Source organism: Telopea speciosissima, chromosome 9 (assembly GCF_018873765.1).
Source record: "Telopea speciosissima isolate NSW1024214 ecotype Mountain lineage chromosome 9, Tspe_v1, whole genome shotgun sequence".
Taxonomy (NCBI): domain Eukaryota; kingdom Viridiplantae; phylum Streptophyta; class Magnoliopsida; order Proteales; family Proteaceae; genus Telopea; species Telopea speciosissima.
The window spans coordinates 20,348,875-20,374,742 of record NC_057924.1 but is presented as its reverse complement, the minus strand read 5'-3'; the positions used below and the strand labels follow the sequence as shown (position 1 = coordinate 20,374,742).

The following is a 25,868-nucleotide window of genomic DNA, read 5'->3' as shown; positions in this document are numbered from 1 at the left end:
TTTAAAATTTTCTCCGTTTTGCAGGTCATGTGACCTCAAGTTCAAGGAAGTCATAGTACAGAAAGTTTGTGGACCTATCTTTTGTCATCCAAGAGTTTATTCTATATCCAGAATTTCTATTATGGGCTAAGAAGCAGCGAAATGTTTTTATTTTGCAATTCATAATGGAGATGGAGGATGCACGAGAAGATGCAGGGTCAGCTGAACCAGGGCCTTCTGGTGCTACTTGGTGGCCCTCAAGTTTTATTGAAAACTTCCAGTCTGTTTCCCTGGTATCTCAAGAAGATACTTCGCATAGTAAGGAATTGAAGAGCAATCATAATGAAGATGAGTTGTCATCTCAGACAGCTTCGCAAATCCTCTGGGCTACTGGAATGCTTAGTGGATCGATTCCTAATGGTTTCTATTCTGTCATTCCGGTGAGCAATAGCTTATAATTTATGCTTGGATAAGAAACTGTGACTACTTCTTGAGTGGTTGGTGATTCTTGCTTCTAATGCTTAAAATGTCTTCTCACTGGGAAATTACAATCTTTAATCTAGAGTATGGGTCTCTCTTTTCCTGTGTTGTATTTTCCTTCATATTTGGATTCTGAATCTATGATGTTTTCCAATGTCTTATATCTGTAGTAAGATGTTGTAATCTGATGTGCAGGACAAGAAGCGTTGTATTTCCTTCATATTTGGATTCTAAATCTATGATGTTTTCCGATGTCTTATGTCTGTAGTAAGATGTTGTTATCTGATGTGTAGGACAAGAAGCTCAAGGAGCATTTTCATAGTATACCTTCTCCTGATGAGCTTTATGCTATGGGTTTGGAGGGTCCTAGAGCAGATATTATACTTGTAGATGCAGAGAAGGATAAGAAACTTTCCATGCTGAAACAACTGATTGTGGCTTTGGTGAGAGGATTAAATTCAAATCCAGCTGCAATGATAAAAAAGATTGCTGGATTGGTCAGTGCTCTCTTTTTTATTTTATTTTTTATGATAATTATAATGTATATGTTTTACTTTGACTTTAACAAGACCATTGTTCCTGTTTCACTCATCTAGTGTCTCTTCTCTCTCTCTTTTTTAAGTATGTGTGTGTTTATAATGTCCATACATCCTATTTTTCCTCATTTATTGCCTCATCTTTATCTCTCTCATATGTGCGCACAAGCTCTCCCATTCTGAACAGAATCCTTAGAGCTCTAAATCGAGCTTGTTTGACAAAAATTTTATTTTATGATGCAGGCTAGGTGGTGAGGAAAGACATGCATATCTTAGACCTTGTATTAAGTATGCCCTCGAATGGAACTGATTGTAGGGCAAGGATCCTTGTAGCCGACCCCATTTAGTTGGGATAAGGCTGAGTTGTTGTTGTTGTTAGTTGTTGTGATGCAGGCTAGCAACACAGGTTGGGGATTAAGAGGCTGATGGGAAAGTACATCCCTTCCCATAGGAGGCCTGGGGCCTCAAATTAAGAAGATCCGGCTTAATTAAGCCTCTGATTGGGCCATGGATGATTAGTATAGGTGTTGGGATTTTAACTAATGTATTAGATTGTATAAGGGCCAATTGTATAAGCCTAAGCCCATGTTTGGGGCAGGTGTGTGGCAGACTCTATACTAGATTTAGAGCATGGTACTAAAACTCGTTTCGTCTCGGTCGAGTCGAAGCGAAATGCAACATCGAATTGAAAAAATGCAATATTTCGAATATTTCGGTGAAATTTCGGAAATTTTGGTCATCTCGTTTCGGAAATTTCGGAAATCTCGGTCATTTTTGGCATTTTACACCTACAGAAAAAATACCATATTTCGACAAAATTTTGTCGAAATTTCGGTCAGACCGAAACACTGAAACGAAACGAGATTTAAACCTTGATTTAGAGTTAGTTTCTGTTTTGTTCGGTTCTAGCAGATTTAGTTTCTTTCCTAGTTCATGAAGTTTTTAGTCAAGTTTATAAGTTTGTAGTTAGTCATTTAATTCGGTCACGGACTAATCTAGTTTATAAATATGAAGTACACTGAATGTAACAGATAGAATATGCCACTTGATTGAATGAAGAATTGAGGTGTTGCAGGATAGCAATTTTGTGTTGTGTGTGTGTGGGTTGCGGAAACCCAGTGTTGGCTTGGATGACTGGCACCTTGTTTTCTGCCGATTTAATTACCTGATAGTTTTTCTTTCCTAAGCTTTGTTTCTGCACCAAAGGTCAGCTCGTAACCCCTTTTCTTTTTTCTAATTGATACCAAAGTTGAATCAATATATTCTCTAATCTCTATTTTGGACTCTAGAGTTCCCTCTGTTGTATTTTGTTCTGGGCATTACTGGTATTCTCAAAGGCTTTTGTTGTTCTCTCTCGGTTCTTAACAATTGGCATTAAAATCGAGGGTTTGTTCTCTGCCCTATGTGATTCTAACTGTAGAAGTTGGGGTCGGAACATGGTCTCTGTGAGGATAACCTGGTCTGCAACCAGAACTGAATCCTGGGTTGCGGCCACCAGGTTTCACTAGCAGGAATTTTCTTTTTTTTTTCTGCTGCTGGTTTTGGTGATTGTTGAGTGGATTCAAGAGTCCTAAGGTTTAACAATCTAAACCTCAAATTTCAAGCCAATGGGTGCTGTATCGACTGAGTTCTTTCAGCTTGAATCATTCCCTGTTCTGGCTCTGTCGTGAGGTTGGTGAATCAGAACTTTAGAAATTCTACATAAAGACAGATTTTCTGTTATTTATTTATAAGCCCTCACTTAATGAATATGTTCCTGATGTAGAGGAGATATCAGATGAGTATTTGAGCTGGTTGGACCAGCAGAAGTCCACCCGGAGTGGTTGGAGGTATTAGGGCGAAATGGGGCGACTCATATATATAAACGGCCGAAGTTTTGATATTTGAATTTCGCGCCCTTTTGAAGGCAAAAAAGCCCGCTGAAGTTTTGAAATATTTGAATTTTGACGCAATATTTGAATTTTAGCGCACTTTTTTGAATTTCGAATTGTATTTGACCTATTATATAAGGTCTCCTTAGGGTTTGTAATCTTCAGTTTTGAAATCTATTGAAAATTGACATTTTTCGTCCTTATCTTCTACCTTGTGGATTTGAGGGTCGTTTGTGTTAGAACGATATCTAGCCCACCTATCTTCTACTGCGTCAGTCCCTATTGTTCTTACTCGGAATTTAAAATCCAGAAAAGTCCTCTTCAAAATTATTTATACTTCTGTCCTAGAGTTTGTTTGCCTTTCAAAGGGACTTTTACAGTTCTGGAAATTTTGGTTTTGCCCCTGAATTGTCTTATGAGAGTTTTATTAACTTGTGGTGGGCCCATACGACCTAATAGGGTTTTGAAACCCTAGGTTGTAACATTTTCTTTCTGGTCGGTGAGTTGAACAAATATTATCTCATGATTCAATGCATGTTACTAATTTCTAATTTCTTTCTTGGACATATACAAGTTCCATTACACATTGGCATGCGCAAATGCATTTGAGGTTCTGTAACTATTAACTAAATCAAAATATTTTGTTAGTGTTTGTTCCATGGCTGATGTCCCTGAATTGTTTGATTGAGAGCTTTATTACCTTGGGGTGGCCCATAGCAGCCTAATTAGGGTTTTGAAACCCTAGGTTTTAACCTTTTTTTTTTTGGTGTCTGAGTTGAACAATTCTGTCTTTTGCTGAAAACAAACCTACTCGAACATATACAAGTTCAATTACACATTGGCATGTGCAAATTCATTTGTAGTTCTGTAACTATTACTAGTACTATTTGTTCCATGCCTGATGTCACCCATGTGTAGGTTTCTGATTTTTATAAACGACCAAGTTCGGAACTAAGTCCAGCTAAAGCTGCATTAGAGGAAATGTCTCATTTGTCAGACAATCGAGGTGTCCAGCTGTTGGGGCAAATAAGGCATGGTTCGTGCCGACCTCGAGCAATCCTATTTAAAGTCCTTGCGGATACTGTTGGATTTGATAGTAGGCTTATGGTGGTAAGCTTTCTCTTTATTTGTTAAACCAATTTATTGACATGCTATGTCTATTGGATATTTGCATAAAGAGACACCTTTCTAAGTATATTCCATTGGTGATCATTGTAGCTAATCTGTATAGGGTCATTCTCATTTTGCTACTCTCAGGGCCTACCAAGCGATGGAGCTGTTGAACCTGCAGACTCATATAAGCATATGTCTGTGATAGTCGTTTTGAATTCTGTGGAACTACTAGTTGATCTCATGCGGTTCCCAGGCCAACTAATTCCATGTTCAACCAAGGCAATTTGGATGTCTCACATTCCTGCAGCAGGGGAGAGTGACTCAGCAGAAAACGATTCATGCGACTCACCCCTTGAACCAAACAGTCCTCTCCATGGTTTTTCAGATAGAGTGGATGCAGAAGGGTAAGCATAGAATTTAGGTTTTCATTCTTCCAATGTATTAACCAGTGTTTTGATTTTCTTTCATTGTTCCCCTTATTTATGCTATTTTACTGAGTGAAGTGGTCCTTCTACTTTTATGGTTTGGTATTTGAAGCTGGCCATTTTCCTTTCCCATAATACCCTCCATGATGAAATATTTATAAACAGTAATAGTGCACACTTCTAATCACTATTTAAGACGATATGTTGCTTATTAGGAGGTTGATGAATAAGTAAGCATTGTTATGTTTTTCTCCCTCTTCTTCCTACCTACTCTCTGTGGGTATTAATGCTTTCTTCTCTCTTCTAATTTTTTCCAATATATAACTAGTTTAATGTTAAATGATAAAAAGAAAATAGATCTGTTCCAAGTGGTGGCTTGACATTGGATAGTTTCCTTGTTAATTTTCTTTTTCTATAATGGGATAAATTCAAGGTTATGAGTTCAAGTTATTCTGGTGTTGTGGTCTCCTTTATGATTTGGACAATTTGGACAGTCCTACCACTTTTTATTTAACAATTTACTGAGTAACTATATTTATTTGCATTCAATCTGTTCTTTTTCAATCTTGACAATCTATTATGAATTTACAAAGTTGTTTTGCCAATGAATCATTTTTGTTTTTTCATTTTTCAGTCCTGCTCCTATATTTTGAAACTTTAGCTTTCATTTGTGCCATAAGAATTATTGATGTATGGTTCTTTGGATAACAGAAGAAATATTGGAATTGATTTCATGTCATTCTATTTTGACATATCTTAAGTTATATTGATGCATCTTGAGGAGTCTTTGTTGATGTAATATCGTGTTTACAAGATGAGCTACCACTGCTCCTTTTCTTTATTTTTTTTGGTGGGGGGGGGGGGGGGGCGGGACAGCCTTAGCGCAAGGTAGGGTTGCTTTATTGCAACCTGGTGGTCACGGGTCCAAATGGAAACAACCTCTCCGCGAAGCGAAGGAATTGATTTCATGTCATTCTATTTTGACATATCTTAAGTTATATTGATGCATCTTGAGGAGTCTTTGTTGATGTAATATCGTGTTTACAAGATGAGCTACCACTGCTCCTTTTCTTTATTTTTTTTGGTGGGGGTGGGGAGGGGGAGGGACAGCCTTAGCGCAAGGTAGGGTTGCTTTATTGCAACCTGGTGGTCACGGGTCCAAATGGAAACAACCTCTCCGCGAAGCGAAGGTAAGGCTGTGTACATCTGCCCCTCCCCAGACCCTATAGTGGCAGGAGCCTCGTGCACTGGGACACCCTTTTTTTTTGGGGGGGGGGGGTGGACTTTTGTTAAAACTCCAAACTTTTATCATTAGAAATGCATAGAAATGCACTTGCTGATATTTTAGATCATTAACTCAACTCAACTCAGCCTTATCCCAACTAAATGGGGTCGGCTACATGGATTCTTACCCTCCAATCAGCTTTATTCAAAGCCATACTTGTTACAAGGCCTAAGTTATGCATATCTTTCCTCACCACTTCTCCCAGAGTCATTTTAGGTCTACCCTTGACTCTTTTAGCTCCTTCAAGCTAAATCAAATCATTCCTCCGTACTTGAGCATCTAAAGGCCTCCATTGTACATGGCCGTGCCACCTTAAACGACTTTCTCACAGATTATCCTGTGTCAGTTTGTCAGAGCTACTCTCAAATCAGCTCTTATTTGTTCATTCCTTATTTTATCCTTCCTAGTTTGTCCACACATCCATCTCAACATCCTCATTTCAACTACACTGAGTTTGTCTATATGATGTTTCTTAACTTCCCAACATTCCGCACTTACATCATAGCCGGTCATATGACTGTCCTATACAATTTTCCTTTTAAGTTTGAAGGAATATGTGTATCACACAACACTCCTGATGCACCTCTTCACTTCATCCATCTTACTTTAATTCTCTGTGTAACATCATAGCCTGTCATATGACTGTCCTATAAAAATTCCATTTTTTTTAATTATCAGAACCACAATGCTTCTCCATTCATTTAACATTTTCCTTGTGATGCAGTTCCAAGCATCCACAAGAAGAAGAAATAGCCCTAGGAGTATGGCCGATTGTTGGAGCCTTAGTTTTATTTTGCAAGTTTCCATACTTAGTTTATTTTTCCATAGTCTAATTCTGTAAACTTAAATTGAACCGATTCAGACCATGGTCCAATTTAAGTGATCTATTCCTATTGGTTGTTAGGGGATTTAATCCTATTGGTTGTTGGGGAATATTTTAAGTTGTTAGCTTTTAAATTAAGTGTCCCACCCCAGCCACGATTTAAGAAGCGGAGTGAATTGTTTTTGTATTAGGATTTCCTAAGCTGGTTAGGTGTTTGGCCATTGGCCTTCGGATTATAAGTAAATAAAATCGAGGGAGGCTCCCCCGCAATTCAGATTTCAAATCAAAACTTAGTTTTCTGCTAGCTTGCTTGCTGCCTTGCTACATTGTGAGTGTTGCCTTGTGGACTCTATCAAGGTGAAAGGACTGGTGGATCTCCAATCGACTCCTTGCATCTTGTAGATCGGGAGAACCTAAATTCTAATCTTCAAGCTGCTGCCGTTGAAGATCTGTTATTCAAGTAAGTAGTTTACTGTTTCAGCAATCATCCTTCTTGTCCTAATCCTCTAACCTAAGCCCATCGATCCCCAATATCACCCTCTCCATTAATCCTGATTGATCCACTAAACCCTAGCTCATCTTCAATCTATCCAGCCTTATTCCACCATTAGAATTCATTCAAATTTCAACCACCACATCCCCGCAGTAACCCCTACATTCGATCCTAACTTCTGCCACATTCTCCCATCAAAACCCTAATCCCCCTCAACTCCTATTAAAGCCCTAAAACCCTAAAATTCCCATAGCTCATTCCCACCATCAGATTCTGTCCAAATTTGGTTCGAATTTTCCTCTCACCATTAGGAAAGCTCGATCCTAAGCCGTGCCCAATATTCTCACTCTAAACCCTAAAACTTTTCAATCTCATCTATCCCAAAACCCAAAACCCGAAACCCTAATTTTCTGATTTTTAAATTCTCACTTAAACCTTACTAATCCTAGCTCATTAGACTCCCCTAAACCTGCCTAGCATTACCAAATAAGAATTACCCCCATTACCCTAGACCTAACTCTAATTTGACCTAAATCCTCAAACCTGTCCAATCGGCCAGCAGTTTGAAAGGTCCTGGTTACTTGGCTCCTAGTAGATCCTTTGTCTATCTAGGACTACATTCAGTGGTATCAGAGCCATGGATGAACATGGCAATCCAGTGCTGAATACAGATCTGCCACGCCACCTGATCCTATGACTGCCATAATGGAGATGCTTCAAAAGTTAAATGACAAAGTGACACGATTAGAAGAGCAGAGGAATACCCCTAATAGGAACAACAATAATCCTCTAGAAGAGGACAGGTTTCACGTCAATTCAGAGGTGCAAAGATCCCTGGGCAGAGATGGGAATTATAGAGATTGATCCAGGGATCACAGAGAGTACAGAGATCACAGAGACAGGCACAGATAAACCACATGTTGAGTAGTCAAACCCGATAGGGTATATTTGTCTTTTTTATTCTTAAGTTGTTTAGTTGACTATGTGGGTTTTAGTCCCACATCGCCTATTTGTAATTCTGTCCTCTCTTTTCAATATTATAAATAGAAGAGCTTGGGGTGATCATTACTTACTCAAGCATTACATCCCATCGTGTTTTGTTAACATGGTATCAGAGCTAGATCTGATCTAGTTCAGAACACCCCCCATCGTTTCCTCTCATCTTTCCTCTCTCTCTTTCTCTCGGCTTCTTCTTCTTTTTCTGTTTTGGTTTCCTTTCCCTATTGAAGGGCAGCACTAAGGAGGTGATTGATGATCTAGTTGCTGCCCTCCATGGTACCTCCACTATGATATGAAGAAGGTTCGATAGTTTCAGTGACTCATCTTTTCTGTGATTTTTTGGAAATTCTCCCTCTTGAAGATCAAGTCTCAATTATCATTGAAGATTGATTGTTCGTATTGGAGACCCATTCTTGCAGCCTGGGACAGCATTTATCACCAATCATCATCACCAATTGAAGCCCTCTACCCTATGTTGATCTCAACTTTCAGGGTTTTGTAAAACCCTGACAAAAATCGATTTGAGGGTTAGGGTTGTCATCCTTGGCTGATTTTTTGAGGAAAGTTCTATCCATACTAGGGGAGCACTCGATCTGTTTCTCAGCCATTTATATTGAGTTTTGTTGCACAAATCAGGTTTTTTCTCTCCAAACTATCGATTTGATTCTGGCACTTCTTTGGCTGGTTGCTTAGAGCCTGTTGTTCTTTGATTCAGATTCATTATTGTTGGTTCCTTGTTTATTAATTACCATGCCTGGTTCAACTGTTGCTACTAATACTTCTGGTTCTGAAACTGATGGACAGTCAAGGCCTGAATATTTACCTTTCGCTGCTCCTATCAAACTGGATGGAACAAACTACTTGATGTGGTCCAGGTCTACTTATTTGACCATTACTGGTCGAGGATTTACTGGCCATATTACTGGCAGTACAAAGAAACCTGTTGAAGAGGGTTCACCTCAACAGCTGGCACCGAAAGAAAAAAAAAAACTGTAGCCAAACCCTTTTACATGGATTCTGCATCCTTATATTATAAACGTTATACTAGGGCATTCCTCGACTGAATAAGCGACATGCTACACTATGACCTAGGTGTAGTGAAAAGTGAGCAAGGATTAGCTAGGACGCCCCTCTAAGCAAAGTGCCGCATTGGCACCTGGATGCGGTGACAAGTAGGTAAGGGTTCTCGTACCGTAGATGAGTGCCGGTAAGGAAGGTAGTCCAAAAGCGTAGGATTAGACTAGCATCTTGGAACATTGGATCTTTAATAGGTAAGAGTCTAAAATTGATTGATGTTCTGAGGGTAAAAATGCTTGTTGGAATTCATGGTATTGGTGGAACTCTCTGTCTAAGCTCATACAATTAGTGTCTATTTCTATTAATCATTCAGTGAGAGAAACTAATAGAGTGGCTGACGCTTGTGCTAATTCGGCTGTTAGGAATTGATCAAATTCTTGGTTCACGGAGTACACTTCTTTTTCAGACTCAATCAAGATTGCGATCAAGGATGATGATTCTCGAATTCCCTTCATTAGAATAGTTTGGTCTTGTGGCTGATTTGTAAAGTCCATCTTTGCTTTGTTTTTGTATTTGGGTTGGGTATTGGCTTTTATATTCCAATTTTGTTTAGTATTGGATGTTGGGTTCGGGGCAAGGCGGGTTATGTCCCCCCCATTGTTTTCTCTTAACTATTCTCTATCAATAAAATTTTAGGGTCCGGCCAGGGGTACCCAAATAAGTTTCTGGTTGAAAAAAAAAAGATTGATGTTATGAGGGGAAGAAGGATTAATATGGCCTATATTCAAGAGAATAGATGGAAAGGGAAAAAAGGCTATGTAGTTGGACGACTTTAAATTTTGGTATATGGGGGGATAAAAGTAATAGAAGTGGAGTGGACATAGTTGTGATAAAGATTTAAAGAATGATGTGGTGGATGTTAAAAGATTCAGATATAGGATTATATTTATTAAGTTTGTGTTGGAGAAAGAGATTGTCAATATAATTAGCGCTTACGCACCTCAAGTAGGATTGAATGAAAGTAGTAAGTTGCAATTTTGGAAACACATGGATTGATTAGTGCAAGGTTTTAGTCAAGGAGAAAAGATTATTATAGGGGGTGATCTGAATGGACATGTTGGGAAAGATCGTAGAGGAGGATTGATCTGAAGGTGTACATGGAGGATATGGTTTTGGAGAGAGCACTTAGGAGGGAGCTCAATTTTGGATTTTTCTATGGCTTATGATTTATCCATTGTAAACACTTTGGAAAGAGGGAGGAGCATTTAGTTACCTTCAAAAGTTGACATCATAGTAGCCAAATAAACTTCTTCTTAACTAGAAGGTCCGATAGATTGTTATGTAAGGACTATAAGGTTAAGGGAGAGCCTAACCACACCACATGGATTAGTGGTCATGGATATGTGCCTCCTTACAAAGAATCATAAGAAAGTTAAGCTTATTTGCCCTAAGATAAGATGGTGGAGCTTAAAAGGAGATACTTCGAAATCATTTATTGATGAAGTGATCAAACAAGGAAAGTGGGACTTTGAGGGAGACACTAATACGATGTGGAATAAGATTACTACTTGTATTGAAAAGGTTGCTGAAGATGTCCTTGGTGAATCGAAAGGAAAATGTCATTCCTCTAGAGAGACTTGGTGGTGGGATGATGAGGTTCAAGCTGCCATTACGACTAAGAAAGCTAGTTTTAAGACATGGCAAAGGACTAAGGATGCAAAGGATATACAAAGGTATAAATTTGCCAAAAATGAAGGCCATCATAATTTCTATTTCGGATTTTATTTCATGAAATAGTCAACAAATAGATTTTTGGTTAAGAAATTGAAATTGTTTTGGTTGCATCAATTTGAAATATTTCAAAAATAAGAAATCCATTTGGTAGATCAATTTTTTGAGAATAAATTCTCTATATTTATTTGGGAGAGGGTAGCAGGGGCGGGGGCAGGGGTGTAAAGGGAATGATGGTGGTGGTGAAACCATCAGCAGAAGAAGGGTGATGTTTTATTTTTAACATGAAGTTACTGCTTTGCCCATCAAATTAACCATGTGCTCATTAAAGAGAGAGTGAAATCAACTTCAATTTCAAAATTGAAACTGCTCCTTAGCTGTTTCAGAATTTTTATTCCATTTGATTTTGTTTTTGGTGAATAAAAATTTCATTACCAAAACCCCAAAGGGAGGAGAAAGGGGGGGGGATATACAAAAGGGAAAGAGAGACAGAGGGGGGGGGGGAACTATACAAGCCCAAGTCCAAGAGGGCCAAACTAGGGGGGCGATAGATAGAAGAATCTAAACCCCAGGTAACAACAATGAGCCTGTTCCTTGGGGAGTCTGTAAGGGAGCCATGGGGGAGCGAGAGAAGTCTAGAGCTGACATCGAAGAAGATGGCTTTCCAAATCAGGTCAAGGGACCGAGAGTTGGAGGTCCATCTACGAAGGTTCCGCTCCATCCAAATATGAGATATAACCGCCCCAAACACAAGCTTGTCGATGGTATCGCAAATAGAGCTGCCAGAAAAAGACCTGATCACCCAAAGTCACTCTTGAGCAAAGGGGACGGGGCGTCTACAATCGGGCCAAATGGACTGTAAGGCTTTTTTCCAAATAGATGAGGTTAGGGGGCAAGAAAATAAAAGGTGGTCGACGTCCTCAGTTCCGTTCCAGCAAAGGATACATGAGGGGGAGGCTGGGATGTGGCGGAGAAGGAGAAAGGTTTGGGTGGGGAGACAATGGTTCAGGGATCTCCAAACAGTGAAGGAGTGTCTCGGGATGTAACCCTTGAACCAGACAAGCTTGAGCCAAGGAACAGTAGGGCCATGGGGTCTGACAAAATCCCAAGCAGAGTGGGAGGTTAAGATACCATTGCGGGAGGGGAGCCAGATAACTTTGTCCGAGTGAGGGGGATGGGGGGGAGGGGAAAAGGGGGGGGGGGAGAGGCCCAGAACTGGGAGAGACCGGGGGGGGGGGGAGGGGGAGGGGGAGGGGGAGGGGGGGGACCAGGAGCCATTGGAGATGATAGAGGAGAGGAGGACAGATTTGGGGATACCAAAAGAGTAAACTGCGCGAGCACCTAGGGAATTAAAAAGAACTCCAGAGGGATGCCAAGGGTCAAACCAGAGGGAGGTGGATGAACCGTCGACAATCCCACAGGAGATGTCACTAAGGGCTAAAGGACGGAGGTGGAGAAGTTTCTGCCAAACCAAGGAGGGGTCAGTAGGCTGGGGGGCAGTCTAGAAGGAGTTATCTTTGAGGAGGTAAGAGTAGACCCAATTACCCAGATTGAGTCCAGCTTAGAGGAGACTTTTGCAGATTAACTTGAGGAGACCTACAGTATTGTAGTCTCGGATACGACGGATACCAAGAGCACCTTCATATTTGGGGCGGCAGATTGCTTCCCAGCTAATCGGGTGGAGGAATTTGGTAGTCTCTTGGCCTTTCCAAAGGAAGGCACAGAATAGGGATTCCATGTCTTTGATTATGGACTGAGGAAGCCCATAGATGCCGCACTAGTAGATGTAAGAGAATTGGTGGACAGATTTGATCAAAACAATCCTACCAGCGTAGGAAAGCAATTTGCCCTTCCATTTGATTTTTATTTCACTAAAATAAGGTGCAAAAGTCAAACCAAACAATTTCCTAAATAGAACTCACCCCATGAAATTGAAATAGAAATCAAACCAAATCAAGCTGAAGCTAAGAAGATTGTGGGAAAAGCAAGGGCGAAGAAATTCAAAGATCTTTATAACAATCTGAGCACAAAGGAAGGGGAAAAAGCTATCTATAAGATAGCTAAAGTGAGGGAAAGAAGAGTAGAGATCTCAAACATGTGCGATGTATTAAAAATGAAGATAATAAAGTACTAACAAGGGATGAGGACATTAAGAAGTGATGGGAAGATTATTTCTTCAGCCTACTAAATGAAGACACTTTAAGTAATACTGTTCCGGAAGATTGCATTACCCATAAAGGCACCACATGTGGTAGATATATACCAAAATTTAAGGTGTCAGAACTTTGTAGTAAAAGAAGCTTTGTTGGGATCGGTTGTTCTACTCTGCTATATTGAGATGCCTTTAAGGAGGATGAAATCGGCCCTACATTGCCTAGTCCTTTCCCAGCAGTGAGAAGATTTTGCCTTTGAGTAGGGATATCAGTGATCATGTCCTTTGTCGCGGGATTTTGGACCCTGGATAGAGAGCTTTGTTGTGCTTGGCTCTAGTTGGCGATTCCCCTCCCCCGTTAGCCTGTTGTTGTTGTGGTTGGTTGGGGCCTTTCCCCTTCTCTTTTGCAAGCCCTAGCGAGTTGGGGTAATTTTTTTTTTCAACCAGCCAAATTTCCGAAGGCTGGTTTCGATGGGTTTGAGACCTATTTTGGGGCTGAAACTTGGTACTCAGCCTATTTTAGGCCATTTAAACACAATGGTACTATCAAATTTTGCAAAAACAAAGTCCAAATAGGAGTTTCACTTAGTGGGAAACCCAGAGAGTCACTTATACTAGAAACCAGGACAAACACTTATACCAAAAACTAGGACAAACACTTCTTTATGCCTAATATCATTTATTTGTATTTCATTTACTTAAGATATTATTCATAAATAAGCCAATACTCCCTATTTGAATCCAATAAAAATAGTTAAAAAATCAAATTCTAAAAGGAAAAATAGTCAACCCCCTAGTTCAAGAACAAAAACAGGATTTTCGGCGGTAGGAACAATTTTCAACTTTCTAATGCTGGAGTATTTCTCAAATCTAAAGTTTTCATAAATCTTAATATGGTAAAACATTGCTAAAAACCAAAACTGCAGTAAAATATTCATTTGTTTATATATTTTCATTCAGAGTGATTTTGACAGTATTCGCGCACACCAAATTAAGTTTGACCGGCACATAACTCCTTCAATATAAATCAGATTTAAGCAATCTTGGATTTGTTGGAAAGCTTTGTTTTTCATTCAGAGTGATTTTGGCAGCATTCGCGCACACCAAATTAAGTTTGATTGGTACATAAATCCTTCAATATAAATCAGATTTAAGCAATCTTGGACTTGTTGGGAAGCTTTCAAAACAAAGCTTTCCAACAAGTCAAAGCTTTCCAACAAGTCCAAGATTGCTTAAATCTGATTTATATTGAAGGAGTTATGTACCGGTCAAACTTAATTTGGTGTGTGTGAATGCTGTCAAAATCACTCTAAATGAAAATATTTTTTTGGACATCAAAATAAATGAATATTTTATCACACTTTTGGTTTTTAGCAATGTTTTACCATATTAAGATTTATGGAAACTTTAGATTTGAGAAAAACCCCAGCATTAGAAAGTTGAGAATTGCACCTACCGCCGAAAATCCAGATTTTGTTCTTGAAGTGGAGGATTGACTTTTTTTCCTTTTGGAATTTGATTTTTTAACTATTTTTATTGGATTCAAATAGGGGGGTGTTTGCTTATTTATGAATAATATCTTAAGTAAATGAAATACAAATACAAAAACAAGGTTTGCATAGATAGGTGTCTATATACCAAAATGGTAGTCTCAATAGAACTCGATAGAGAACTCACGAGTTCTGGAACTTTTAAAAGGCAAAAAGGGCCGAAATCTGGGTCGGGTCGAGATCTCGACTCGACCGAGATATTGTTATTTTTTTAACTTGGCATACAACTCGTCTCAACCATGGAAAAACTGAGATCTCGCGAATTTTAGTTCCATGGTAATTGGATCGTGTTTGTATGTTTGCCCCCCCCCCCCCCTCTTTTCTCTCCTTTTGGTAATGAATTGTTTTATTCATCCAAAAAAAAAAGTAAGCAAGTTTCAAGGCCTATATGAGGTCCCACTAGAATTATGGAAGAGGTTAGGAATCTGTGGTCTATCTTGGCTAACCAAGCTGTTTATGAGCACAAGGAAAATGCCAGATGAATGGAGGAGAAGCATCATGGTTCCGATTTACAAAAATAAAGGTGACATTCAGAGCTGCAATAACTAAGTCCTCTATTATATTAAGGGGCCTCACCCAAACTAGTAGACTGCAACTTTTGGAATTAACGGGTTTCTCTAAAACCAAATTACCTATTAGGTATTAGGGTGTACCTATCATTTTAGGAAAACTATCAAAGCGGAGTGTGCTCCAGTTCTGGATCTGGTGCAGCGAAAATTAGAAGGGTGGAAGGCCAGGTTCTTATCATATGCTGGCTGGTTGCAATTGCTCTCCTCTGGGCTACAAGGATGCTACATATACTGGTAGGGTTTATTTGGCTTACCGGGTAATGTCATATCTAAACTTGAAATGATGTTTTGTAATTTTCTTTGGTTGGGCCCTCCCTAGAAAGGAAAATCCATTATGTTTCTTTGGATACTATTTGTAAGCCTAAGAATGAGTGAGGGCTTGGTCTAATGAGAATTAAAGATATGAATATTGCGGGTATTATGAAGCAAATTTGGTAGACAGTCCCTGAAAAATATAGCTTATGGATAATAAAGTGGATCAGCAAATTGAACCTAAAGTATGATTCAATTTGGGCTGTTAGAACTCCTCATAACTGCTCTTGGGTGTGGAGGAAGGTTCTGAAGTATTGAGACAAAGTTGAATCCATGGTTTAGCATATTATTGGGATCGTTGTTCTACTAGGTTATGGTTGGATAGATGGCATCCTGTAGGCGTTCTATCTAACAGACATGGAGATAGAATTCGGTATGATGCAAGATCTACCCGATCGGCTTTGGTTAGTGATATTTTGAGAGATGGTAAATGGCATTCGGGTTCTTCAAGGTCTTTTGATCTTCTTGATGTTTGGGGAGAATTACCAAACTTGCGAAAACTGCATCTGGCTGACTCTGACTTGGTTGTTTGGAAAGGCACTCCTAATGGTTTGTCTACTACCAAATCAGGTTGGGAGCTAATACATTCAAAGTCAACAAAAGTGGATTGGTCTGAAGCGATTTGGTTTGCTGGGTATATCCTTATACATTCTTTCACTTCATGGAGGTGTCTTGGAGATGCCTTGCCAACAAAGGATCAGCTTATCTGTCATCATGTTGGGGTAAATCCTTCTTGTGTTTTTGCTGGGCTGCTTTAGAAAGCCAAAATCATCTATTTTACATTTGGCGAATTCTTTTGCTTGGAAGGAGTTCAAGCATGTTTGGAGGGAAATAAATCAACCGACAGACTTTTTGGCTTCTTGTCCTTCTAGTGTTGAGGAGATCCTTCTTTACCCTCCAGATTTTCCTCCTGAACTTTTGGCTCTTGTTAAAGGAGATCGCTTGTAATCTTAATCTTCTTTGTTTTGCTAGGGTTTCTCCTGCTTGCTTAGGGATCTCTCTTACCTAGGTGCTGTCTAAATACGTTTTAGGGATTGCCTTTTTTTGTATATTCAATCATTTCCTTCTTTAATTAAAGTACGTTTATCTATAAAAAAAAGAGGCATAAAATTAATGAGTCACACTATGAAATTATGGGAGAGGTTATTGAAACCCACCTAAGACAAGAAACTACTATTACGGAGAACCAACTTGGTTTTCTGTTAGTAAGATTCATGACATAAGCTATTTACTTACATAGGAGACTCATGGAAAGATTTATAGATTGCAAGAAGAATCTCCATATGGTCTTTATTGACCTAGAAAAAGCTTATGATAGAATCCCTAGAGAGTTAAATTGGCAAGTACTATAGACGAGAAGTGTTTCAAGTAAATATGTGGGCATAATTAAAGATATGTATGATGGTGTGGTGATAAGTGTAAGAACTGTGGGGGGCCAAAGTAGAGAATTTCCAATTACAATTGGGTTACATCTGCTTGAAGACCTTATATGTTTGCGCTTATCATGGATGATTTAACTGAAGACATTCAAGATGAGGTTCCTTGGTGTATGCTTTTTGCTGATGATATTTTTTTTGGTGAATGAGGCAAAAGTAGGGATTAACACCAAGTTGGAGTCATGGAGATCAACCTTGGAATCAAAATGCTTTAAGATAAGTAGAACAAAGACGGAGTATATGGTGTGTAACTTTAGTTACACTAAGACGGATGATGAGAGGGAGATTCCGCAAAGTGATTATTTTAGGTATCTTGGCTCAATCATAAATGAAGAAGGTGATATAGAGAATAGTGTTTCATAGAGAATTAAATAGGATGGATGAAGTGAAGAGGTGTATTCGGAGTATTGTGTGATCGACATAGTTGTCAAGGTGTCGCCAGGCATCCAGGTACCATGGTCGACTTGGGCGCCTAGGCCGGTACCTAGCCGGCACCTTGGCCGCCTGATTGGTGTTGCCTTGATTTTGGACCCTCTCCAACGCCTTGGGTCGCCTAGGCGTCGTGAGTCGTGACAACTATGATGATTGATGTATTCCCTTAAAACTTAAAAGGAAAATTTTATAGGACAGTCATACTACCGGTTATGATGTATGGTGCGGAATTTGGGCATTTAAGAAACATTATATTGATAAACTCAGTGTGGCAAAGATGAGGATGTTGAAATGGAGAGTGGAAAACTAGGAAGGGTATAGTAGGGAATGGTCATATTAGAGCTGATTTGGGAGTAGCTCTGATACATGAGCTATAAGAAGCTGTTTGAGGTGGTATGATCATGAGGTGGCATGATCATGTTCAATGGAGGCCTTTGGATGCTCCAGTATGGAGAAGTGATTTGATTTAGATTGAAGGAACTAAAAGAGTTAGAGGCAGACTTAAATGACCCTACAGGAAGTGGTGAAGAAAGGCATGCATAGCTTAGCCTTGTATCAAGTATGACCTCGAATAGAGCTGATTGGAGGGGAAGGATCCATGTAACCGACCCCATTTGGGTGGGATAAGGCTGAGTTGTTATTGTTACTTACATGGGCACATTATTGCTCCCCGCCCCCCCCCCCCTTCCTTGTGGGCTTGTTTGCCACATTAACCTTCTCACACGTCCAAGCTTCTCTTAATTTGTGAAGGAAGGCCTTATGTGATGACCATTTCTGTTGGGCATGACCATGATGGGACATTGTAGGCAGACTGGCTGCTTCAGGCCCTTGGCATGTGGGAGGATGTGCTTTTGGTACTTGGCAATGGGATGTTGAGTGGGGCGGTTTGTGGTATGTTGTGGAATTTCTGTGGGGCAATGTGTGATTTGTGGAGGTGTAAGGAGGGGAAGATTAGTGGAGAGGTTCTTGGATTGCATTCCCTAATTTCAGTATAATCTTGGCAGATCTGTGTAGTTTTTGACCTTTCCTTCTGGTGAAGGGGCAATGTTTTGGCATCCACTCATGGAAGGAGGTGTGCTTGGTCATCCTTCAAGGCAAGAACATGGTGCAATTAGACAGGTAAATCATGCATAGACCATGGTCAGGCTTTAGTGCGCTGGAGTTGCAGGGTGTGACTGCAGTCTGGCACTGTTGGGCACTGGTGAAGGTCTGCAATGTGATATTGCCTTAAGGCTTGAGTTTGTGTTTGCTATTAGCATGTCACGTGCATCAGAGATGGCATGGGCTGGAGATGCAGAGTAAGAATTATAGTTCCTAATTTCCTGTTTTTTTACATTCTACAACAAGAAGATTTTCATAGAATTGGTTGTCCTTCATTCCAGGTCATTGGATCAACATTGCTTATAATCCTTTTTCTGACGTGCCGCTTGTTTTATTAAGTTTAGCCTATACTACTAAAGGCCATGCTTAGTTTTGTACATTCCTTGTGGGTTTCATCCCTTTTAATTTCGAATCATTTAAATCACTTAGCTACAGAGAGAAAACATAAACTTCAAATTTTTTTTTCTTTCTAGTTTCGACAAGTTATCTGACTTTTATTATCTTTATAAAAATTGCCATGTAGAACCCTTTTTTGTTCTATTATCTGTTTTCTTAATATAAGTAGGAAGTATTATATTGTTCTACAATAGCCATAATTAAGATGCTTAAATCTCCTCATTTCTAACATTACCCCTCCCCCCACACCCCCTCCAAAAAAAAAAAAAAAAAGTCCCGCTGCTTGCATACTCCTGTGTTTATTTATGTAATGGTTTTTCCCCAGTAAGCATACTTGCAAGATGCATTTGACTATTAAATAGGATATTTTTTTTTATTCAATATTTTCAAGAGGGTTGATAAAGTAAGGAAACATATATAATTTATGAATATATTAGTGGTTTACTGTGCTTTTTTTATTCAAATTAGAATTAGGTTTATTGTTAGAACCCCTGGGCCTAGAGCTTCTGTGCCTGTACTGGAGTATTTTTCTTCAGTAATTCCTTGAAACTTTTCAAACCATTGTTCCATTTTAGTGCATGTATATTTATTCAATAACAAAATGGTAAAAATTGAGGTGCTGTGACATTTTTCTTTCAGTTTATCACATAGTGAACCCAACATTGCAAATACATTTTGGCGACGCAGTCGGAAGAAAGTCATTGCTGAACAACGCACAGCTAGTTCAAGGTTTTTTTTTTTTTTTTCTCCTTTGAATGGCTACTTTCTTTGGATTGTTATAGCAATGAAAATTGTGTCATTCTTGAATTGGTATCATGACCATCTTAATTTATATTTTGGATTGGGCTTTGCTATAATTTATGTCAAAATTTATGTTGCATGTGTTTTGCACTTGTTGCTGCAGGTTTAAGATTGTTTTCATCGTTATTTGGTGAGGTTTATAATGTATTATTTTTTGTGTGGATGTAGATGCTTTAGTAGTTTAAGAAGTTTGAACCTTAATATTAGTTGATGATTGTGAGTATTGTCTAGGAATAAGGATGTAGATGGATAGTCGAAAATCTGGATAGTATGCTTTTATTTGGATATCTAATGAAGCATCGGATATCAGATACGTATTTGGATTCTTTTTGGTATTTGCATGATAATTAAGTACGGTTTCAGATATTGATATATACACCCCTATTCTAATTTAAGGTTATTGATCATTATTTACTAATTTCAGTAATATATACTTGATATGTTTAATATATCCTGTGTTTACTTATATTTATTGAATAAAAACTATTATATATTATTTTATATAATTTTTATTGGAGTATCAATATTCATGTTGTATAAAAAACTTTAATCAGATATTATCAGATTTGAATATCCAAAGCTTCAGAGAGTACCCTAAATGGCTAAATCATGCAAGTAATCAGAATAGAAAGACCTGTGGTTTAGAAAACCCCTTTGTGTTGTTCCAGTCAACTCAATATATAACATAAAGCCATAATGATTCTTGCAAGTATTTGAACTCACATGCTGAAAGAACCACCAGGCTTAGAGAGTAACAATTAATTTTTCACTTCAAGCTACCAATAATGGGAAGAAACTACAAACATTATGCGCATGATTTCCATTTTGCACCACCTGCATGATGCAAAAATCCAGGATTGACATCCCTGCATTATAAAATGGTAAAGAATTAAGATCTTATTTAACATTTGTCTTCAAATAAATGCTTCAACTCTTTTTCTTATCCTCAACCCGAAAGGGAATAAAAATAAGTGGACGTATAACTAAACCATCAAGCCAAGTTTGAATTTTCTAGACCCAAATCCGATCATCATGCATGATTGGAATATCAACCACTATATTCTTTGATCTCCCTTTACGAAATATTCTAAAAATAAGTAGTATTTAAAAGACATTCACAAATCTCCTTTAAAAATAGTGATGCAGATTAATCGAAGAAGTGGGCTTATTTAGTGGAAGTAAGTCTTGGGTTAGGTTACATGTGTGTTTGGCATTTGGTCTAATGGGTTTTCTTTGTGATAGGCCACTTTAATGGTCCTAAAATATGGCTAGGTCTCTAATCTCTATGAGTCCAGCTTTGTTTCAAGTTGTTCCTTTGTCATTTTATGGTATCCTTGTCTGTTAAGACCATCTCCAAGGCAAACTATTGGCTGGAGGAGTTTTAGGCATAGTTTGATTGTGATTTTGAGTCTTTTATATAAGTTTGTAAGGAGCTACAGCCCTACACACGAATTTGATGAATAGAAATTGGCTTCTGCCTTTTGGTTTTGTGAGTTTCAGAGCTCTGTTTTAATTGAAACTGTGATTTTGGCCAAAACTTGGTTTTTTTTTTTTTATGAAATTTCAAACTTGGTTTCGGGGGTCATATGACCTAATTAGATCATGAAACTTGCAGGACAACCTATTTTAGGTCCTATAAACATAGTGGAACCCTTAGATTTAAAAACTCACATCTAAAATGGTAGTTTGACTCATGGTTCAAGATTTTGCGAAATATCGCCGATATATCGGGATATTTCGAAAATCTCGACAGTATCGAAACGAAATGACAAGGCAAAATGGAAAAAGTTCATATTTCGGTGATATTTTGTGATATTTCTTGATATTTCGCGATATTTCGTGATATTTCTTGTGAGTCTTACACTCTTGTGAGTTGTGAACTTGTGACTTTGTGTATTGACTATTGAGTAATGAGTATTGACTATTGAGTATTGAACTATTGACTATTATGGAGTTTATGAGTTATTTTTGTTTCATTATTTTGTTTAAATTTCTTATATGTCTTTTAGAACCTAATCAATGTGTATTTAACTATTTATATATCAGGGTCGGCGACCGTATATTGTCAATCAAGGGTGCAAACCCAAAACACCACTTTGAGTTCATTTTTTTTTTTGTTGCAATATGAAGGTTTAAATGTGTTTATTTAGATTAAATAAGAGTGTACATGAAGTATTAGGCCTTAATATGACCAAAAACCCGCCGAGATGGAGTGCCAAAATATGGTAGAAAAATACTATATTTCGGTATATTTCGGATATTTCGGCCATCTCGACCAGCCCGAGATACCGAGATATCACGAGATTTTAAACTATGGTACTTCGGTCCTTAGGTTGGTAGACAACGTTGTATATGTACACTGATATGGTCTATTTCACACAATCTTTAGTATTAGAACATATATAATTCAAGTAAATCAACTTAAAAAAGCAATAGGAATGAGACTTTTTGTATGAGGTAGCTCACAAAACGAGCTTTCCAACAAAGTCTAAGACTGCTTAATTCTGATTTATATTAACAAAATTTGTTCCATTCAAACCCTATATGGTTTGTGCGAATGCTATTAAAGTCGCTTTGAATGAAATTAAATTTTTAGATATCAAAACAAAAGATTATTTTGCCGCTCTTAGGTTTTTAGTGATGTTCTATCATATGATAAGATTTATAGAATATTTAGATTTGCGAAAAAAACCTAACATTTGAAAGTTGAAAATTACCCCTACAACCGAAAGTTCAGTTTTTGTTCTTGAACTGGGGGTTGACTTTTTATCTTGTCTTAGTTTGATTTTTTAACTATTTTTATTAGATTCAAATAGGGGGTATTTGTTTTCACCAAAGAAAATGGGGAGGGGGGCATTTGCTTATTTCTGAATAATATCTCAAGTAAATGGAATAAAAATTATAAAACACACTCAAAATGTTAGTTTGATTCTGTACCCTAGGTTGGCAATGTACGGCATACTTTGGCTGTATATTTCTATAGTATAGCCTATGCTACAGTTTGTGACTTCCAATAGCAGAAAACAAAACCCAGCGCCTGGTAGACTGGTTTTCATACAAGAACTGAACTTTTAGCCCCTCTTCTTCATCTTCTTTTAAATCTTTGAGTTAGGGCTTTGATTCCTTGCTGAAAAATGACTCAAATCAATGGAACAAACTTCACTTTGGTTAAATCAACACTCATATATCTCAGATTGAAGAACAACTCCATAGAAAAGGTAAAAGTTTCTCAAAAAAAATTCATTTTCTTCCTTAAATCTTTACTTTTGGACATATTTTTTTTGCTATAAATCCATAGATTTAGGTAAAGACAACACAATCATAGTCGCTCCTATTCCTGAAGACCCTTCTAGATATGGGTTTGAACCCTCCTGACACTCTTTATGGTAATAGACTATTACAACATATAAGAAATCTCATATTTTTTAACAATTTCTATTTAATGCACTTGTCTGGTTATATTTTATTCTCCATTTTAGTGTTTATGCATGATACTTGTTATATATTGCTTTTTTAAAATTTTGTTGCTCCAAGAGTGTATTTCCATGTGTATCTTTACCATTTCCATGCGTATCTATAGCGTACGGTACGTATCTTCGATACGATTGATATGATACATCTCTTAAAATCACCCACCGATACGATATGCGATACCGAAACTTTAAACCTTGGATCAACACTTTTTTTTTTCGAAATTTTGTTGCAGGAAAATTAATTTTAAACCAGGAAATTTATAAACTCAAAATTAAATCTGACTCCATGAAATCATATATTGGCCTATGATATCCAACATATAAGCCTAACCACTACATATTTACCCTATTTTTTTGCAAAAATTAACCTTACGGAAAAGGGCAGATCGTTCACTATGAGCCCTCCGATTCACACTTCATAGGAGAGACTCAGTTTAATCATGCCATGCAGGATGCCAACCACAACACACTCTCCCCCCCCCCCCCCCCACACACACACACACACACACACACATAGAGGCTACTCGGGAGGTCTGTGCCATCAGTAGTACAGATCAGATGAGGAGGATAGCATGGATATTGTGGAGGCTTGAGGAGAGTAGTGGATATGGTGGGTATGGATGGTAGCATGCAAGTTGGGCTCACATTCACGTACGTGAGCGTACGATAACGGCTCACAACCGTTCAGATGAAATCCACTCCATGTGGGTCCCACAGAGTGGATTCCATCTGAACGGCTGTGAGCTGTTCACGTACGTGAACGTGATCCTGGCTCATTCTTGCATATGTTGAAGATGCAACCTATAGGGCTATTGACTATTGTGCTGGACATCAAGCATCTCTCCAGACACAGTGACATGGTCAGCCTTTGTCTTTGAGTCCAGGGTTGGTTCCAACGGTCCTAGAGCCAGAGGCTGCTTAGTGATTATGAAGTTCCTCGTAATAATATGTGGTATTGATTTGTATGGTGTTAAACTTAAAATGTATTTGTTGTAATATGGGTTCAAGGATATTCCTGTCCTAGGAGTATTTCAGTCCTTGTACCTATTCTAGAATGTTCTCCATATCATTATAAATAAAGAGAGGCTGTGATCATAAAGTCACAGGCCATTATTCCTATTCTCAACATGGTATCAAAGCTAGGATCCACATCGGGATCCTAACCCTTATGCCCATCATCACGAAACCCTAGAACACCCTCTCCCTCCTTCCTTTCTTGTATTTTTGCGCCGCCAGCCACCACCAACCCTTCCGTCGTCGGCCTCTCTCTCTCTCTCTCTCCTCCAGCGCCACCAGATACCGCCACCGCCATCATCACCTCTTCCTCTCGGCCTCAACTTCATTGCATGCCTTCGCATCCTCTTCTTCACCCTTGGTGGTGAGTTATCTCCCACCAAGGGTCTTTATTCCTGCCATTTTCTAAATCCCCTTCTATTGGGATTTGTTGATGTTCTGTGGGATCCATTGCAAGGTGTTGATGTCTTGTTGAGTTCTCTCTTGACCAGCAACCATGGACTCTGATCTAATTACTATTGCATCTACTGGATAGGAAGGAGTCAGTTAGCGTGATTTTCCTTCGTTCCCGGTTAGCTCCATTAGATTAGGTGGGAGCAATTATTTGATGTGGTCGCGGTCTTTCTACCTTGCTATTGGTTCTCATGGTCTTTCCCGCTAGATTCCATTAAGCTTACTACTGTTGGTCCTTCTCAAGAAAATGGGTTACGTCCAATTTCATTCTCATGTCGTATCTCATCCACTCCATAGACCCTACCCTAGCCAGGGGCTATCTCCTTCTTGATACTACTGCCAAGATTTGGAAGACAGCTAAAGACACCTATTCTTAGGTTGCTAATGCTGCCCAGTGTTATAAACTCCAGAAAAAAATCCATGAGACCAAGCAATAGGAATTATCTGTGTCACAATATTATTCCACCTTGCGCAGTATGTGGCAAGAGTTGGATTTATATAGATCTTGCACTGCAACCTACAAGGTTGTCAAGGTGTCGCCTAGGCGTCTAGTCAATTTGTTTTGGGGCGCCTTGGTTGGTGTCGCCTTAAATTTTTTCACCCCTCGACCACCTTGATTCGCCTTTTGCCTTGACAACTATGGCTACCTATGATATGGATACTACTGCATTTAAAAAATGGGAAGATGGTCTCCGTTTGTTCGATTTCCTTGCCGGCCTCAACTTAGAGTTTTATCAGATTCAGGCTCATGTCCTGAATCGGGATCCCTTTCCATCCCTTGACTCCTTGAGCAGGCTTATGCCATGGTGCAGTCTGAAGACAGTCATCGTAGTGCCATGGTTCATCCAGTTACACAGGAACGTTCAACTCTTTACTCTGGTCTTCCAAGTGCTTCCCGTGGGGGTCTTTCTCGTGGTACTGGTGATCGTTCTACCTCTGCCAGTGTTCTAGTGAAGTGTGACTATTGTGGTAAAGAAAGACATACTAGGGAAAAATGCTGTAAATTGCATGGGCGTCCCACTAATCATAGTTATCAAGGCGGCAAGGCATTGGAGAGGGTCCAAAATCAAGGCGACAACAAGAAGGTGCCCGTGGCGACCTAGGAGCCTGGACTCCTAGGCGTCACCAAGGTGTCGCCTCACCAAGGCATCACCTAGGTGACACCTTGATGACTATGCCAATGATACTCGTGTGCGTGGACAGGGACGCCCTCTTCAGCCAAGGTTCATTTAATTCCATTTGGTTTAATTCATTATGATGTTTGGGGCCTTGCGTATTACTTCGATCTACCTTATGCGCCAGAAGAGTGATGTTTTCTCTTGCTTTCAACTGTTCCATAAAATGATTCAGACTCAGTTTGATGCCAACGTGAAAATTCTTCGGACCGACAATGGGAAGGAATACATCGGTGGATCTCTTCAGGCCTA

General features: G+C 38.9%; 1 protein-coding gene across 2 annotated transcripts in view; it reads left to right on the top strand.

The window, feature by feature from the left end:
* The window catches only part of LOC122640036 (probable serine/threonine-protein kinase SIS8), an 87,856-nt gene that overhangs the window by 4,894 nt on the left and 57,094 nt on the right, over positions 1–25,868 (top strand). For both annotated transcript variants that reach the window (XM_043833133.1, XM_043833132.1), the window contains 5 exons: positions 25–419; positions 753–956; positions 3,785–3,976; positions 4,124–4,383; positions 19,340–19,429. In XM_043833133.1, the coding sequence (XP_043689068.1) occupies positions 165–419; positions 753–956; positions 3,785–3,976; positions 4,124–4,383; positions 19,340–19,429 (1,001 nt within the window). In that variant the 5' untranslated portion in view covers positions 25–164. The remainder of the gene's footprint in view (positions 1–24; positions 420–752; positions 957–3,784; positions 3,977–4,123; positions 4,384–19,339; positions 19,430–25,868) is intronic.